The 18,722-nt window shown below is 40.0% G+C and overlaps 1 protein-coding gene across 1 annotated transcript; it reads right to left on the bottom strand.

The window, feature by feature from the left end:
* Positions 1-2,122: 2,122 nt before the first annotated feature.
* LOC134624570 (tripartite motif-containing protein 16-like) lies at positions 2,123-4,301 on the bottom strand. The gene has a single exon (XM_063469568.1). It carries the CDS (start codon positions 4,284-4,286, stop codon positions 2,598-2,600), a length of 1,689 nt encoding a protein of 562 aa, XP_063325638.1. The 5' UTR covers positions 4,287-4,301; the 3' UTR covers positions 2,123-2,597.
* Between the last annotated feature and the right edge of the window lie 14,421 nt (positions 4,302-18,722).

The raw sequence follows: 18,722 nt of genomic DNA, 5'->3' as shown, positions 1-18,722 counted from the left end.
TTTCTGAATCGTTGGGAGAATCTTTAAAGACTATTCCTATTTAATTGTGTTTTGTTTTTGGACACATTTCTAGTTAATTTTTGTAGTTTACTGGCTCCAGGAGGTCAGAGTTCAGATGTGTGATGTCATCAGTAAGCGCAAAAGAAATAACAAACTTTTGTCTGAGACGTGAGGAAGCGATGTTTTGCTGATGATGTGCTATGCTGCCTGTAAACTCCAAACTGAACTGAGGAGAATAAAGTTGCAAGAAAAAGGTATATGGAGTCATGTCTCTCTGAGGGTGCAACATGTACATCACTGTCACAACGACGTTTGTTTTCATTCAAAGGCTTTATGGTTTTTCCCATAATACCTGGTGGGCCGGTCTCTAGTCAAAACGCCCGGGCCGATTTTTTGTCCCAGTCCAGCCCTGGTGACATGAATGAGTATAAAGGAAGTTATGAACTGTTTCTGAGAGACAAATAACACCAGGATCCTTTTCTAAGTAGCTGACAGCTGGTAACTGTGCAGGGGCGGGTCTAGCAAAGTTTTGTCAGGGGGGCCAGGTAGGACATTAACAGGGAAAGGGGGGCACAAAGAAATACTTTTCTTTCTTATTCTCATTTAAAATGTCTAGCTTTCAACAAATAATTATCTGAATCTTACAACAAATGTTTTCATGTGATGTAAAATGTATAGAAATCCATTATTGTACATAGTAATTTTTTTCAGGGTCCCATCATAATTTCCTCAGAAATAAGTATTGTATATGATGCCAGTATTTCCCACATTTTCTAGATTCTGTACCAGTACTGTGTGTAAAATGCCATCGAAAAGTCAATTAAGTTTTATTCTTTCTCACCTGTCTTTCTGTCTCCTTTCACTTTTTAAAGGTTGACATGCTAGAAAAAATATTTTGCCCTGCCATGCTGTTTATTGATGTGGTAAATAAATAGTTTATGAAAATATCACTAAATCTGTCATTTATTATTTTTAATATTCAGTAATGATCATGTCTCACCTCTAGTCTTCTCTGTCTTAATTTCAGGTTTTGTCCATATGTTGTAGATAGTTCAGGAGGTAAACTCGACCAAGCAGTCTTCGGGTTTCGGCTAAGTACTGTTTAGAATACCAGAACAGGGAGGATGGTGTAGGTTTAAGTTTATTAGATACATATATACCAACAAGACAGTGTACATCACTGTGACAACAGCGTTTGTTTTCATTCAAAGGCTTCATGGCTTTAACTGTAATACCGGTGGGCTGGTCTCTAGTCAAAATGCCCAGGCTGATTTTTTATCCCAGTCCAGCCCTGGTCCAAACCATCTCTAGAGAGGCTGATCATTTCCGATCCCGTCAAAAATCCCAGTATAAATTGTAGCATTAAGCACCACAGTAAGAGCAATTTGAGGATTTCTTTTTCTGCATTTGGAGCGTATTTATTTACAGAGATATTGAGCTGAAGAGAAACTTCACATTCTTCATGAGACACTAAAACGTCTGCAGACTTTCCAGGCAAAACATGAATAAAAAAGCATTTGTCCTTCACGTCTACCCAAACAATCTCCTCTGCTGTGCTTCTGTTTGTCCATCTGTCCAACCGATGTTTAAAAAAAAAACAAAAAAACATGTTGGACACACTGGATAAGGCACATTTAGAGAACACATTTAAAACAAAGCAACAAAATAGTTTTTCATGTTACTAAGATTAAGAACTGTATTTTATGTATGAGAGAAGAAGAAAACCTTTGGGTTTTCCTCTTTGAAGCCAAGTTTCTAAAGAAGCTTTGGAGCAAAGATTTCAACCAGTTTTGTCCATTATTAAAAAAGATGTTTATTTGCCAATCATTCAACATCACCACTTGTGTATAACTCTGCTGATTTTATTCCCTTTGTGTCCAGGCTGAGATTCCAGGTGTCTCCCTCAGCTCATTTTCTCCAAATCAGAAGCTTCAGATTTGTGGAGACGCTCTGCCTGCCAGACACAGCTCAGGGCAAAGAAACGTGTCAATACTCCACAATATACAGGCCTGTGTCATTTAGTCTGTATTTAAATGTATAAATGATCAGGTGTGATCAAAGTTTTCACATGAAACATGACATTAAATGTCAAAAATTAAGTATTTAATTTTTGTTACATTTTAAAGGTTCAAACCTCAAAGACATTAAGTTTACAGTCATATATGATCAAGAAAATCAACAATCTTCACATTTCAGAAACTGGAACCAGCTTTAAATGTGACTAAAATAATGATAAAACAATCAATTCTCTAATCATTGACTAACTGATGAATCACTGCAGCTCCAATATATTGTTGCATTTGACAACCCACTACAGCAACTACAGAATAAAACCACTAACCAGACTGATGACAGATTTCAAACATGCTGAATATGAAGAGTAGTATCATTGAAACTCACATGATTATCAGCCATAAGAACAAATTCAGATTTATATTGATGTAAGGTATATAAATGTAAGTGCAGTTTGAATCAGTGCAATATTATTTTCACACATCAATGGACCACTGAACTTCTCAGCTTCTAAAATGTAAAGCCTCATTTAGAAACTACACAAGTACATATAATGGTCAGGGATCAACATCAACCTGTCTTCTCTATTTGACTTTAATCAACTCTGCAGTTTCTCCATTTTTCCAAAACCAAAGTCGAGAAACACAAAATTCAGCATAGAGCGGCTGAGTGAATGTGGTCTGGACTCTGTGGAGGAGAGTCATGGTTTCAGAGACGCTGTAGAAAGACAGAATACCTGCTCTGTGATCCAGGTACACTCCTACTCTGGAGGACCGAGGACCTGAGAGGACAGTTTGGACTTTGTTGTGACGAAATGTGAAACTGTTTGTGCCACAACATAATGCCCAAGATTTGTCATTATATCCAAATCCACATTCATCGCCCAGCCCTGCTCTGCTGATATTCTTGTATGCAACTGCTACAAAAACTTCTCTCCCTCTCCACTTCACCTCCCAGTAACAACGTCCAGTCAAACTCTCTCTACTCAGGACCTGAAACAATCCAGTGAATCTGTCTGGATGATCAGAATAAGACTGTTGTTGTTTCATAGATGTTACTTTTCTGTTCCCCTCAGATAATAACAGATGTGTGTTTGCTGTGTTTGGATCCAGTGTGATTTCATGTGAATATTTTAAGAATCCAGCTCTGGTCTTTGGCTCTGGTGGTGACAGTAAAACATCCTCTTCAGTGACTGTCAGTGAGATGTTTGTCCATTCCTCTCTCAGAATGTCCTGTAGTTTATCTCTGGTCTCTGACACAGCTGCTGTCACATCCTCAAAGTAGCTCAGAGGACGAATATTGATGCTGGATGAGTGTGTAGACTCACTGAGTGCTGACAGTGAGGGGTAGTTGTGTAGAAACTGGTTGTGATCCTCTGTGTGTGAGAGCTGCTCCAGCTCGCCGTCTTTCCTCTTCAGCTCAGCGATCTCCTGCTCCAGCTTCTCCTGAAGCTCTTTGACTCGACTCACTTCAGTTTCCTGCTGGGATCTGACCTGCTGCTTCACATCAGAGCTTCTTTTCTGGATGAGACGGATCAGCTCAGTGAACATCTTCTCACTGTCCTCCACTGCTTTATCAGGAGAGCCATTGATGGCCTCCACCTCCTGTTGAAGCAGCTTCACATCTTTCTCTCGCTCCTGGATTCTCTGCTGGATGTTTAGTCGTCTCACCTCGAGCTCCTTCTGCTTCTCAGTCCTTTCTGCTGCAGCTGGGACTGTTTCATGGCCTTTATGTTCATCCATCAAGCAGAGATAACAGATACTCTGCTGATCAGTACGACAGAAAATCTTCATTACCTCATCATGACGAGAGCAGATGTTCTCCTGGAGCTTCTTGGAGGGGGCCAACAGCTTGTGTTTCTTTAATGGAGCTGCATCATAGTGAGGTTGGAGGTGTTTCTCACAGTAAGAAATTAAACAGACTAAACAGGACTTGATGGCTTTCAGCTTCCTCCCAGTGCAGACATCACAGGCCACATCTTCAGGTCCAGCATAGCAGTGATCAGTTGGAGCAGCTTGGAGTCCAGTCTTCTTCAGCTGCTCCACTAAAGCTGCTAACATGGTGTTTTTCTCCAGGACAGGCCTCGGTGTGAAAGTCTTCCTGCACTGAGGGCAGCTGTGGATTCCCTTCCTGTCCTCTGCATCCCAGAAACCTTTAATACAGTTCATGCAGTAGCTGTGTCCACAGGCTGTAGTCACCGGATCCTTCAGTAGATCCAAACAGATGGAACAAGAGAAGGTTTCTTGGTCCAGCTGAACTCCTTTCTGTGCCATTTCTCCTCTCAGTGTCAGTGACTGTGTGAGTTTCTCTTCCTTATAACTGAAAGTAGTCTGAGCTCTGATCTCAACAACATGTATTTCTGCAGATAATGGAGCCTGTCAGCTCTTACACTTCACCACATGTTGGTTACACCCATCTTCAAAGTGCAGATCTGAAGGGGAGGGAACGAGGAAACATGTGGACAGAGAGGAGGTGCTGTGTTTAAGAGCAGGATAAAGAGGGAGGGTTATCAGGCTGTGCTTCACTCCAGGAAGAGGAGCAGTTCGAGAGCGATACTGTGTGTTTAACCCTTTTTATTCACTTCTCGCCTCAACTTTTAAGCTTGTTAACACTTTCTTTTATACAAATAAACTTCAGTTTAGAAATGTCAGAGTTCTGACTGAAGTTAACAAACAGACCTTCAGTTTTAGTCAAAGCAGGAGGATAATGATCCTAAACATACAGATAAGGCAGCCACTGACATGATGCTTATGTTGCATTTAAGTTTATGTTCATTTCAATTGTTTCTGTCCCTCAAACACCATCAAAGGTGAGAGGGTGCAGCAGGTGTAGTAGTTGGTATATGAGGCAGTAAACAAATTAAATAGTTTTCAAACACATTCAGCTCCACAAAAATGTGATTCATGCTTAATAAGAGTGAAAAAAGAAACTCTGACTCCTTCTTTAAAAGTATTTTTCTGTTATTTCGGTCGAGTTGATCACAACAATAATCTTGAGCAGAGACGTGGCTAAATACACCTATGTATTAATATTAACCCTTTATTGATGAATCAATCGTATACTTTATGTATAACACTGTATTTATAAGTATTATACAGGCCGCCCGGACCTATTTGGTAATTTTGGCTGTAAAGGGGCCAGATCATACTATAAGTTAATGCTTTTGACCCTTTTTTCAGAATAACCTTTGCTTCCAATATCTGGCCGTCATTTTACATTATTGTATCGTTAGGACGATGAAAAAACAGTTTAAAGTGGAAAAATTATGGACTCTGTTTTTTTTTTCCAGATTTATATTTAAGTGAAAACTAATATTCAACAGCAAAAAAATGTAACACAACATCAACATTAAATATGAACTATACTGAATATGTATTAAAAAGTTTTTGAGTCTAGGGACTTAGTTTCTTAAATCTCCAGACGTTTTTGGGGTACTTATTCACACCTGCTTCTCTGCTCCGTGCATCATTAATTCTCACCTGTGCTTGGACCATCATTGCTTGTGCATTCTAATGATGCACTGTAAAGTTTCGTAAAGCTTGTCTTCTTGAAATATCCCCGTAAAGCGCAGCTTCTCTTCTTTTAGAAAAAGTTTGCATTTTCTCTTTAACATAAACGGTGACGGAGTTCCTGTCATTTAAAGAGCGCTTGTAAAATGGGGCCGACGGTGGGTCCATTAAACAACACCAGTGGACACTGGCGTGCACAGATAGAGACGAGGTGGTGCTGAAGCACTTGCCCTTTTGCCCTCAGTCCAAAAAAGTGCCCTTTTGAAAGACGTGATTTTTTAAATTTTTTTTTAAAGCTGCGCGATTTAAAAAGGTGTGAAAATAATGGCTTGATTTGTGCCCCTTCTTCAAAGACACCCGAACCCTGTCGCTTTTTCACTGTCACCGTGTCACGTGAACACGCTTGCAGTTCATTTGTTGTGAGGCGTGTAGCAGCGGCATGACATAGGACTACTTGGAGTAGGCATAGTAGGCTAACTATAGCGACTGGGAGCCACGGCGGACAACACGGCAGCTCTTTCCCTTCCCAACCAGTCAGGTAACCCATGAATCGAGTGAAATTATTCTGTTTGCACTCTAAGACCAACCTGCAATTGTTTTGTTGTGAAGTAGCCTGTCAGAAACTGCACATGACAAACTTTGCCAGCTTGCCCCCTCCATCCATCCATATGGATAAACAAAAAAACGACACATTTAAAATGTAACCTAAACCATTTAGGCAACCCCACTCTCCATCAATTCCGACCTTTTTGCATACACTATTGAAAATATCACGTTATGCTATAGGCTACATGCCGTTAGGCAGAGGGCTCTTTTGAGCCCATTTTTCGTTACAAATTTTAGGATGATCTCACGGAAATCTGTGAATAAATACAAAGTTTTCAAACTGAAGTCAGTGACGGGAAGACATCACACTTTTTAGAGATGGAACTGCAGAAAAACCTAAAACCTTGACATGATTATGAATAATAGAATTATGGACGTTTCTCCGTTTTTGTGGATTAGCCTTTCCATAACTAACGTCAACTACTGTCCTACTTTGGTAAGATTGAAATTAATGTCTTTGACTGTCTTTAGTAGGTGTCTCCTGTGAGAAAGTTAGAACACCGTCCAACTGTCTAAAGATGCAGTCTTTAGCCTAACTGGTTGTTACTGACTCAGCGATGCTCGCAGACATTTACGCACTGTGTTGTGACCTGATTATGACAGAACAGTGACGTTGTTATTGATAGTTTGAAGGGTACGGTGTTGGGGGTGGTGCATGTTAAAAGTTTTGAGAAGCACTGGTTAGACATGTTAATTTTTTTTGGTGTAACATATTGGCAACATTAACACATTAATTTGCTAAAGGAAAAATAGGCAGTTCCCAATTGCCTGTGAAAACGACCATTCTGCCCTGTTCTTGTAATGACCACAGTCAGTCTTATTCGTTCTCATACATTTTGGTCTATTTATTTACTAATTTCAGCAAGCATAATGCCTAGGAAAGAGAGGCTGAGAAAGGAGAAAGAAAGGGATCTACAACAGGCAGCCCAGGGAAGCAGTTCTCTGCTCTCCTGGATGAAAGCAAAGGAAAATGAAGATGAAAGGTCAGAGTCAAGGGCAGAGTCAGGTTCTATTTTAATGTTTTAATGTAACCTGCTCCTTGCAGTTAATTCTATTGAAAAATCTTAAAAGCTGTTCACACTTAGTTTTTAATGAACTTAATCAGCAGGCATTGCGCTAACTATTATTTTGTACCTACGAAAGTTATTTCTATGTTACAAGACTTGCAGTATGGGTTATTATTAAAACTATCTGTTTAAGCTTATTATTATGATAAATAATAATACTATTATTATTATTATTGTTCCATTGTAGTCAGTCACAGCAGGGAAGCAGCTCTATGCCATCTACCAGCATAGCAGAAGAGGGAGATATAGAAACAGATGAAGCTGCGACCAATGCAGCAACAGGTTCAGTTAGGCCTACAGACACTGATGTAGTGCTCTCTGAAGACCACAATGAGGAAGAACAGATCGATCACATAATGTCAAAGTTAGCAGCTTTACAATACCCAACAGATCCAACACACATCCATACATTTAAAATAAAGCGCAATGACAGATACGTTTCAATGTGCTGCAATGTGGGCCCATGTCAGCCTGATATACCTTACCCAAAAACTGAGGGGAGATCATTCCAGAAACAGTGGTTTTCTGCTAATGTGTGGCTGGAATACTCACCCACTGCTAATTCAATGCATTGTTTTAGTTGTCAGCTTTTCCTCTCGGATGAAAAATATAAAAGCAGAACAGCCTGGACAACTGATGGCATCAGAAAGTGGAGTACTGCTCTTGAAAAAATCAAACAACACTCCAGCGCAGAGATGCACATGACAAGCATGGTTAGATGGATCAATTTCCAGAAAAAGGCCCTTCAGTCTGCATTTGATGTTTCAGACGTAAAAGGGGTGGAAGTTAGAGAGCGAGAGAGGCAGACAAACAAAGAAATCCTGACAAGATTAATTGACCTAACAGTGTATCTTGCACGTCAGGGACAAGCATTCCGAGGTCATGATGAGAGTGAGTCCAGTGATAACCGTGGCAATTTTCGTGAATTAGTCAATGTATTTTCCCGCTACGATAGTGTGCTGAAAATGCATTTGGAAAAAATTGCCACAGTTAAAGCCACCAAGACAAGGCCCCAGGTGTCACTGCTTTCCAACAGAAGTCAAAATGACATCATTGCAGCACTAGGAACTTACATCAGGAAGGAGATACAACGTGAAATAAAAGAGGCTGAAATGTATTCCATTCTACTTGATGAAACCTCTGATGTTTCACACAAAGAGCAAGTGTCATTTGTTGTGCGATATTTTCATCATATGCAAATAAAGGAGAGGTTCATCGAAGTGTGCAATGTTGATACAACTACAGGCCAGGAGCTGGAGAATACAGTGTTCTTGCTTCTGCAAAAGAATGGCCTAGAGATGAAGAACATGTATGGTCAAGGCTATGATGGAGCAGCCAACATGAGTGGCATGTATAAAGGTCTCCAAGCTAGAATCCGTGCACACAATGAGAAGGCCCTCTATGTGCACTGCAAAGCCCATTGCCTCAATTTGGTACTAGTGGAGGCATCAAAGTCCAGCAAGCATTTTGTGACATTTTTCAACTTGGTGGAGAAATTGTATGCCTTTTGCTCAGGCTCCCCAAAGCGTCATGCTGCCTTGGTCAAATTTCAGGAGTCTCTCTTTCCTGGACAACGTGTTATGGAGCTCCAGCAGCTGTCAGATACTCGATGGGCTTAGAGGGAAAAAGCACTGAAGGCACTTCAGAGAAATTTGAAAGCCATTTTGATGCTCCTTGATGACATCAGTGACAGTGACCCACCTAACCTGGCCCAAGGTGATGCTCAGATGTACAGAAATGCCATTAATTTTATGTTCATTCTCTGCATGGAAATCACCACACCAGTATTCGAAGTCACTGCTTTGGCATCAGATTCTCTGCAGGAAGAAGGGTTGGACCATTCCACTGCCTACAAGGTAATTGATGGTGTGCTTCACACATTGCAAACCATGAGGTCTGAGGAGAAATTTGGAGAGATATTTAGATGTGCATGAGAGAAGGCAGAGAGTTTCAACATTCCAGTACCTACCGTGGTGCCTGGTCAGGAGAGAAAGCGGAAAGTTCCAGTGCGTTTCCAACACAGCACCACAGTGTCTCAAGTAGGTGCTCAGTTTGAGTCAGTGGAGGCATATTTCAGGAGTGGTGTATATTTCACCTTTCTGGACATCATGACTGGGGAACTGAACAGGAGGTTCAAAGGGGACAATACTGGAAGCCCAACGGCCAGAATCATTCAGTCCTTCCAGCCCTTAACTGTGCATGCTAACTGGGTAGGCCCACCAAACCCAGAAGCCATTGAAGCTGTCCACATCCTCTGTGAATTCTATGGAGAAGATGAGGACCAGCTCAAAACAGAATTAAAGGTCTTCCACTCCAGCTTTAGTTCAAAAGACCTCAGAGAAATATTTCTGATACTGAGGGAAAACAATGGCCAGCTGATCTTTCCTGCCTTTGTCAAAATGATTCAGATCTACGCAACACTACCAGTGACAACTGCGACAGTTGAAAGATCCTTTTCAAAGCTAAAAATAAGCAAAAATAAACTAAGAAGTTTGTGTGGAGAAGAAAGGTTGTCTGATCTCCTCTTGTTGGCCATTGAGAAAGATGTGGAGATCAATTACAACGAGGTCATCAACATCTACAAAGACATGGCACCAAGAAGGATGCTTCTTTAGAGCAGTACACTCCATTTAATGGACACTTGAGAATATGTATGTATATAGTTTAGAGTTGGATACAGATTTTATCTTTTTGTGGTGTGATTTTTGATTTTTAGAGAATGTTTTGAAATAAAAGTCAAATTGCATTTAACCTGTGCGATTTTTTTATTATAAAAAGAAAAGGTTTTCCACATATGCAAAAAGTGCCCTTTTTTCCCCCTGGAGCACTTGCCCCCCAAAATGTCTGTGCACGCCACTGCCAGTGGACACTGTAAACAGAGCATATTGATACTGCGGTGAGCTCAGACAAGGAGGAGACAGAGACTTCTGTTTCGACCTGCTATTCCTGCCTTAGCCATACAGGGAGCTACAGGGAGCACAGCCTTTTATTAGGAACACCCAGGGCTGGACTGGGAAAAAAAATCGGCCCGGGCATTTTTTCTAGAGACCGGCCCACCAGGATAGAGATTGAAAATGTGACGTCATTCAGGGGTAAAACCGCAAAGGATTATGGGAACTTGAGGCAAGAGGTACTAGCGCACGCAGGCTTTCAGTTGAACTCAGTTACACAGCGATAAAAAGAAACACAAAAAATGGCAAGAAGCTGTTGTATTATTAACTGCAATAGCCGGTCGCATGACAGCCACGGGAAGCCGACGGGCAAAGAGATCGTTTTTTTTTTTTTTTTTATCGGATTACGTCGCTGAAGAGAAATTTTTTAAGCCATGTTTCCGAAGTAAGAGCCGACGGATGGCCTGGATATACCAAATATAACGTCTCAGAACACTCCAGCTCACATGTTAGTCTGCTCCAAGCATTCCCACAGAGGTCAGTGTTTTGTAGTAGTTAATACGTCATTTTTCTTAACATAATTGGTGATATAGGTTACAAGCAAGTCTGGCGCTGAACAGAAATTGTCGCGCTATGCTCCTTTGTTTATTGTGCATAAATAGTGAATTGTCCTGACACAATATTGCGTTTCGCTTCTGTTATTACCATGGTACATTGACAAAAACATATACTTTTATTCATAGGATAAAACAGTTGTTTTTATCACTAATTGTCCAGTGCGATTACAACATACAATATTATTGTCACTGCTACATTTCTGTAATGCGTACCAGAAATTATTTCCACTACTAATTAATTACCGTTGAGTTTAAAGGTTATATTAATAAACGGTTAACAAATGTGTATTTATGACGACGATTTGTGAGACTGGTAAACTTACCTTTGTTTGTACGATGGTCGTTCTACACGGTGCATTTCAAGGTCCTGTACACATCCGTCGGTAAACTGTACCTGGGCTTGTTGCAGTGACCTGAAGTTACTAAACTTCATGAGTGTATGCAATCACTCCAAGAACCGTATAATTATAAATCTGAGCGTGGTGAAAGTTGGGCAGCACGCTAACGTCGTTTGTCCACTCTGTGTGCTTGTAAGGGTCTGACCCTTTCACTCCTTTGATTTTTTTCCTCGTATCTTTTCTTTGCCTTTTCGTCGAGTCTGTCTTTGTACGGACCGGCATTGTTCTCCTTAGTTTTGTACAATCCTTTTTTGTGCGGCAAAGAAAAACCAAGAAGGTACTGGAACCGGAGAATGAACGTTTTGCGGTGCTGCAAATGCTTGCATTTGATGCGGTAGGGGAGACCGGGGATAGTTGTAACATTTTTTACATTTCTGTCTGTAAATTGGAGCTCTTTTAAGGTAGTGGATTCAAAATTTAATGCAAAGTATTTACATGGCTCTGCTATTAAATAGTGCAGCTATTTTCTCTGCAGCACAATTACCCATTGCATGTTATGGTCTCAAACACAAAGAGTGAAATGTTACAATTAACCCCATAGTCTGGGTTAGTTGTAACATGTCCTGGGGTGAAATGTAACACAATGAAATAAGGGTACTGACAAAACATTAACATGTAATCTTTTTTATTCAACACATGAATGCACTTAGAGCCATTTATGTAGCTCTGTGTGTGTGACAGAATGCAGAAATCTAGCTTTTGAACATATTCCAACACCCCAAAAAAGACAAATGATGGAATTTTCTGCAACTGAATATTTCATTAATTTTGGTTGGTCTTCCTTGAGTTTGGCCTCATTGGCTCAGTGGGCATTGTAACCTACAACTCTTGCACCAACTTTTGAACATAACAATGAAGCTGAAAAAATGTAGTTGTGCACCAGCATCGCAATTCCATTACTTTTTATCATGGCTTACCTTGGTGTGGTTTGCAAAGTGATTCAGAAAGATGAGGAAATCTGTTTCTTGCACCCATCCTGATTTATTTCCACTACCAATACTTCTTACTGGTCCATCTCTGACACAGTGGTCTGCATAATGTATGTGTGGGAACACAAACAGTGGAGGAATTGTGTTGCCAATGGCATTAACCGCATATACAAAGGCGACCAGTGAACCTCTCTCTGCTGATGTCGTTGCCCCAACTTGTTTAATATAAGTTAAAGTAATAGTGTGGTAAGTTGTAACATCTGCATTATTGTTACAACTAACCCAGACTGTTGCTGTTACAACTGATCCAGACTCCTTTAGCCATGAACTAGCTAACATTACAGCCAACGGCTAAAACATTAGCACTAAAGACCTACACAGAATATATCCCCATAGACATACAAATAACATAATTTAAGTTTTAATGAGTTTAACTGCAAAGCAGATAATGCTATTAGAAATTGAAATAAAGTAGAAAAACTTACTTTTGGGCATACAAATTACTTTTTATCGTGTTAAATTGTCTGCGTTTGTCAAAATTTGCTGATTTTTCACATGTGATAGCAGAACTGAATTGGGCATGCACAGGATGAGTCACATCATTTGAAACTTAGCCCTGATTGGAGAAATTGGAAGTGTTACAACTGACCCACGTTACAACTATCCCCGGTCTCCCCTACTTGGATTGTTTTGCCTCGAGTTCCCGGCATGCAATGCGTGAGAATCACGTGATCTGTCAATCGCTATAGGAAAAACCTTAAATTAAGACCAAGAACACTACAGGTGAGACATGATCATTAATTAATATTAAAATTAATAAATGACAGATTTAGTGATATTTTCATAAACACCTCTTTTCCTTTTTTTGTTCTCCATTTTCTTTAGTTCATCTATAAGATTGCTAAACAAGGGGGAGGGTGCATCCAGCCTCCTCGGCTGTAATTGGTCCAGCCCAGAGTCGATCATGACCAATTGGCCAATCCAACACCTTTCATTATATATACCCTTCCTTAAAAAAAAATAAGAAAAATCCATCGCCCCATAAAAACAAAAAATCGCCAACGGCCCACCGGGCAAATGCCCGGGATGCCCGAGGGCCAGTCCAGCTATGGGAACACCCCTTCACCCACAACAGCAGTGAGAGGTGGTGTACGGGCACAGCAGTCCCCAACACCACCGTGCACCTTTGGCCCGGCATGCGGATGAGGTACACCACTTCAGATAGCTGTGCCAAGACTTCTGCAGGGCCCTGCCACTGACTGCAAAGCTTGGGGGACACCCAAGTGCAGTGCACCCCGACATTGAGGCATGATTTGATGGCATAGTTCAGTTTTGAATTGTTTTGGGGTGAAAGTTTGGTTTTGCAAGAAGAGTCAGAGGTTTTGTGAATGTAGCTTGAAAAATGGGTTTTGTGTTCACAGTTGGGGAAAAGGAGATCAGCTTTCCAGGAATGTGTCTTAGGAATCGAGAAAAACTGTAACGTGCTGGCAGCTCATGAACCGTTTGTCTCATTTCCACCTAAAATCCATCTCAGCTGGAAAGAAAGAACAACGAGGCTGAAGGTGGAAACCTAAACGAAGAAAAAACTAAAATCCTGTGTGCTGAATAAGACACAGGATTAAAATCAGTAAATGGAGCAGAGTTTCAGATTCACAATAACAAGATTAATCTGTAGTGTTTAAAAAGTAAAGCTGTAAATGAATCCTGAAAGTCTGAACTCACAGCTGCAGTCTGACAGTTTTATGAGATCAGAATTTAAAGAAGCCGATCACTTTCCCTGATGGTCTCCTCGTCTGATTTTTCGGGGTGTCAATAGAAAATACCTTTAAACAACATAACCAGAAATGTTTGCATTTAATGAAGCTTGGCTCTGATGACCATTTTCAGTTTGTTTTTAGGTAAATATTTCATTTTGCCTCTGGTTTGTATTTGCAGGTATGTTTTCTGTTGTCTTGTATCATCTTCTGTAAATCATCAGTACCATTTGGTATAGTTAGTTAAATAAAATAGACAGAAAATTCAGAAAAATTCAAACCCATAAAAATAAAGATGTATTTACAATATGTACACAGAAAGATTATGAAAGGCAGCGCTCTGTGCTAATATAATAGCAATATTATGATAATATGAGCCTGAATTAACATATGTCATGTTACACAGCACACATCACTTCCTGTACTTAAAGCAGCTGAGAGTCTTTTGTTGATGTGACTGATGATTCGCTCTGATCCAAAGTTGGTCCTGCACAGAGAATCCTGTCAGTCCCAGTTTGTTTTTCTGAGACACTCAACATCTCTACATCAGCATAGAGGTGTCGTTGGCTTAATTTCTTTCTCAAAACAACCCACAGAAAAAACCACCAAGATTAAAGCTACGCCTGCTTTCACTCCAATTATGATATCTTTTTCTTGTTGATATTAAAGTTGGTCTCCGAGGTTTGAGCTGATCAGCAGCTTCTGTAAAAGATAAAAACATCTTAGTTGCCATTTGTTCATGTCTAAAATGGATATTTGCAATGCACACATTGAATTTGAGTCATGTAAGAACAGATTATCGTAGTATTAGGGATTTAGTTTTATGAACCATAGTAAAACATATTCATTATTCATTTAAGTAGGTCATAGGTCAGGCTACTAAACATCCACACATAGAGCACACACACAGAATTGGGAGAATAGGTCAGAGGTTTATGTGAGAAGCAGAGGCAACAGAATGTTGCCGTTACTGGGACACAGTGTTGGTGAGCCAAAGCTGGGAGAAGTGTGTGAAGAAGTGGGCAGCAAGGACACGAGATAAGGAGGCAGGAGATAGAGAGGGATCAGGAGGCACCTATTTTAAGACAAAGGTTGTTGATGTCTGTGTTGTAGAATCATTACCCTGTTTTAGGTTGAATTATACTTCTGATTTAGAAATTGTGAAATTATTCCACTGATTTGTATTACACTATACTGCTGATTTATTATTGTGAATCAATTACACTGTTTATGAAGAAATACTGTTTGCAGAGAATCGTGGCCTTGCTTTCCTGATTACAAAGATAACAGAACATACTGCACAGGAGATTCTCCCTCATCTCACACAGGAGGAGAAAAGCAGGAAGCCAAGGTTGCAACTTAGGCTCACTGAGAGAGAGAAAGAATGTGGATGTTTAAGTTTTTTATGACTTTGTCCACATCTCCCGTTCGGACGCTTGTAATGCTGAAAGTGTTTGTATGGAATAAAGAGAATTGTATTGATTAAAGTGATTGTTGATTGAGCATTAAAACAATGAGTGTTGTTCTTCTTTCAGCCCGAAGATCAAAAGAATTGGAGTTTTTAACAGTCATAAATGCAAATTCCAGCACAAACAGTTCACAGAACCTAAGCAGTCAATTTTAGCAACGCAGTGAGAGCTATTGCAAAAAAAGGTAATTAATCAGCTAACCAGTGACGTTGAGTTGCCAGAGCTGAAACCATAATCTGTCCTTACTTTACACTTGGTGACAGTGGAAAGAAAAAAAAGTTGATTTCAAGAGGAACACACCTCCAGCAGAACCAGGCTCAGGGATGGGCTGACATCTCCCTCGACTGGTTGGGGTGAGTGGGAAAAGTCTCACACTTGGATAAAGCACTTGAAGCTTGAGTCTGTGGATACAAACTTCTAGCTTATGCCCTTTAATATGCTGAGAAATCAGAGCGATAAAAGCTGGAGAATCATTAGATTTTTACTTTTCAGCTGCCTGTAAATGAACGTCTGTTTCAAGAGAAACCGTTAACAGCTAAATCAGGATCATTTTACTTTAATGTGCTCTTTAGTGATGTGTCGGTCGCGAACGAAACGGCTCTTAGACCTGGCTCTTTGAAGTGAATGGCGTGCTCCTTATTGGGAGCTGTGTTTTGTTTCTTTGCTTCACTCGTGGGTCTTGTGCTCGTGCTGAGCAGACGGGGGAGGGGCGGTAGTTACACTCGCAGTAGCACAGGAACCGAGCAGGAGGGAGGGAGTACTTCAGATCTTGTCCAGTATAATTCAAGGCCTTGTTGATAACATAATGATAGAAATTGTCTGGTGTGAAGACGAGGAGAGTGCCAGGGTCACAGGTCATAGAACTAGTAAACACATTTGAAGGGAGTAAGTGAACATCCATATTCAGCCCGTTACACAATTCCTCCATAACCAGGAATACATAATTGTGTGTTTACTCTTAGTTAGCATAGTTAACTAAGAGTAAACTACGTATTAACATGCTGTTTTTGTTCCCGGTTAAACTGTTTCCTCCTGAATGAAAATATTTTTAATGTTAGGTTTAATCCAGAGTCAGCTAATCTCAGCCAAACCGATTTACTCAGGAACAAATAAAACACTGTTAACATTAGTGGTGTGTTTATTAAAATATCGACATTTTAGTACTTTGGGGGTAAATTTGTAGTTTTTAATTAATCAGAACACAGTGGAAAGAAACTATATTATTCGGATCGGCTAAATTGGAAGGAACTACTTCCTCTTACGCCTTTTATAGTCATATGCGAAATACAGCTGCATAAATGTGTCGCAGCCCCCTGGCGTGCGCACTCACAACAATGGCTGAGCGTAAACGGAGTCACGTGTGGACGTATTTTACCTCCACAAACAGCCAAGAAACTGTTTGCGATACATGTGGCAAGACAGTGAGTTGTTGTGGCAACACCACTAACCTTGTGGTAGAATATGACGAGCGTATGTTGAGGCAAACTGAAGAGGAGGAGAGGGACAGGTGCTGCTGGGGCGAGACAGACGTCTCTCACGGAGTCGATTGAGGTTTTTTTATTTCAATATGATAATTCTGCATTATTAAGCAATAAGAACAAGTAGTCTGATGTCTTGTAATCACTGTGAAGCTATATTATTATATTATTATAATTACATAATACAATTATATATTGGATTTTGAAATACAATGAAACCTTACGTGTTTGTACAGAGTGTCAGTTATGGATCAGTATCGTCGATACCACCCTGAATTTTACTTGGTATCGTATCGGAAAGGAAATCAGTGTTTAAAACACTGTTCGAAATGTTAATGTTTGAAATAAACCAAACATTAACATTTCAAAGTTATCTAAGAGACTTATATATCATGTTTAACTTGAGTAATGAAAGACCGCGGGGGGTTTGAATCCGCTCTTCTCGCCAGGCTCTAGTGATCCTTGACCTCTTGGTCTGCTATCAAGCTGGTGGGTAACAGACGTCTTTGAAAACATCAGAGCACTTTTGGAAATATGGAAATATCCTGATAAATCGAGCAGATATTTAAAGTTTACAGAGATACATTCTTGCCTGAAAATTAAATTCATTTTGTGACCCAGAAAGAGTAATATTTAATATTTAAAAGTTTTTAGCTGCGCTCCTCCACCATTGCTGCGTTTGAGTTTGGGACGAAATGTATTCTGCTGTACAAAGTCCACACAAATCACCACCAGTGCATGCTCGATAAAACAGGCGGAGCGAGTTCTCAGCTTGATGCGTGCTTTGAATTGGAACAGTACTTGGTCTCCGATTGATGACGTATTACGAGTACACGAGAACACAAGTACGCATATTGAGACAGGGCCAATATTTCCAGGTTTTTCACTCACTTGATGTATCAGGTTTACTCCACGTTCAATATGGCTGAAAAGTTAATGTCACATAATAAGCAGTCACATGTCTACAAAACCTCAACAGAGACAGTTTAAGAATTAAATCCATCCTGCTGTGAAAGCACATTTCACTGCACCTTCACTCCTCCCAGTCCACTTGTGACAGCCTGATTGCTCTTCACTGAATATGGTACAAACACAAAACTCATCGTCATGCCCCCAAGTCCTTTGACACTGGAGCGGCCAAACACACTATTTCTGGTTTCCACTTTAAGCAAAAATATCTTGTGTTAAGGAAGCAGATCTCAGGAATCTAATGTTAATATTCCTCTACATGCAGTGTTGATCAAAAGAACCAATAATCAGTTTTCTCAGTTTACAGGATTCTCTTTGTTCTCATCATGATGGTCAGGAGGTCCTAACAGGATATGATGTTATTCATAGTGATGTCAGAAACAGTAAAGCTTTAAACTTGGATTTAATAGATTTATTTCAGTGCCTTCATTACTAATGCAACTTAACTCATCTAATAATGGAATCAGAAAACTTCCTCAGATAAATTCATGGAAACTGTTTGATCAACAATGTGAATGAGACTTTTGGAGTTCACTGTAACCCTCGTGTTGTCCTCGGGCCAAAAATGGTCTCTAGGTGAATGTTAAACAAGTATATGGGAATCCTGAGGACAACACATGATGGACAAAATAATGAGACATGATCCAAGAAATCATGAACTTCATGCAAGTCTGTTCATTCATGAGCTATAATCATAAACTCGATGAAGGAAACAGTTTTTCAAGTTTACATTATTTTGAAGGTAAACAGACTGTCACTGATAATGAAACTAAATGAAATCATCGACCTCAGAGCAACGTGAAGCTGATTTGAGATGTTTAGTTTTATTTCATTTCCTGTGATTCAGTTTTTTACTGAATGACAGTTTTTAATGAAGTATTCATGTTGATTTTATAATGATGATTATGTATGATAAGCTCTGATTAAGCTATAGCGTGAACAGGAAGTGATGCTTTTCTTTTCTTACAGAATCAGTGGTGTTTGTGTTCCTCGATCCACACTGATCTGCTGCTTTATTGTCT

This window comes from Pelmatolapia mariae, linkage group LG3_W, assembly GCF_036321145.2.
Source record: "Pelmatolapia mariae isolate MD_Pm_ZW linkage group LG3_W, Pm_UMD_F_2, whole genome shotgun sequence".
Lineage (NCBI taxonomy): Eukaryota > Metazoa > Chordata > Actinopteri > Cichliformes > Cichlidae > Pelmatolapia > Pelmatolapia mariae.
The sequence above is the reverse complement of the archived record's forward strand: the minus strand, read 5'-3'. Positions and strand labels throughout refer to the sequence as shown.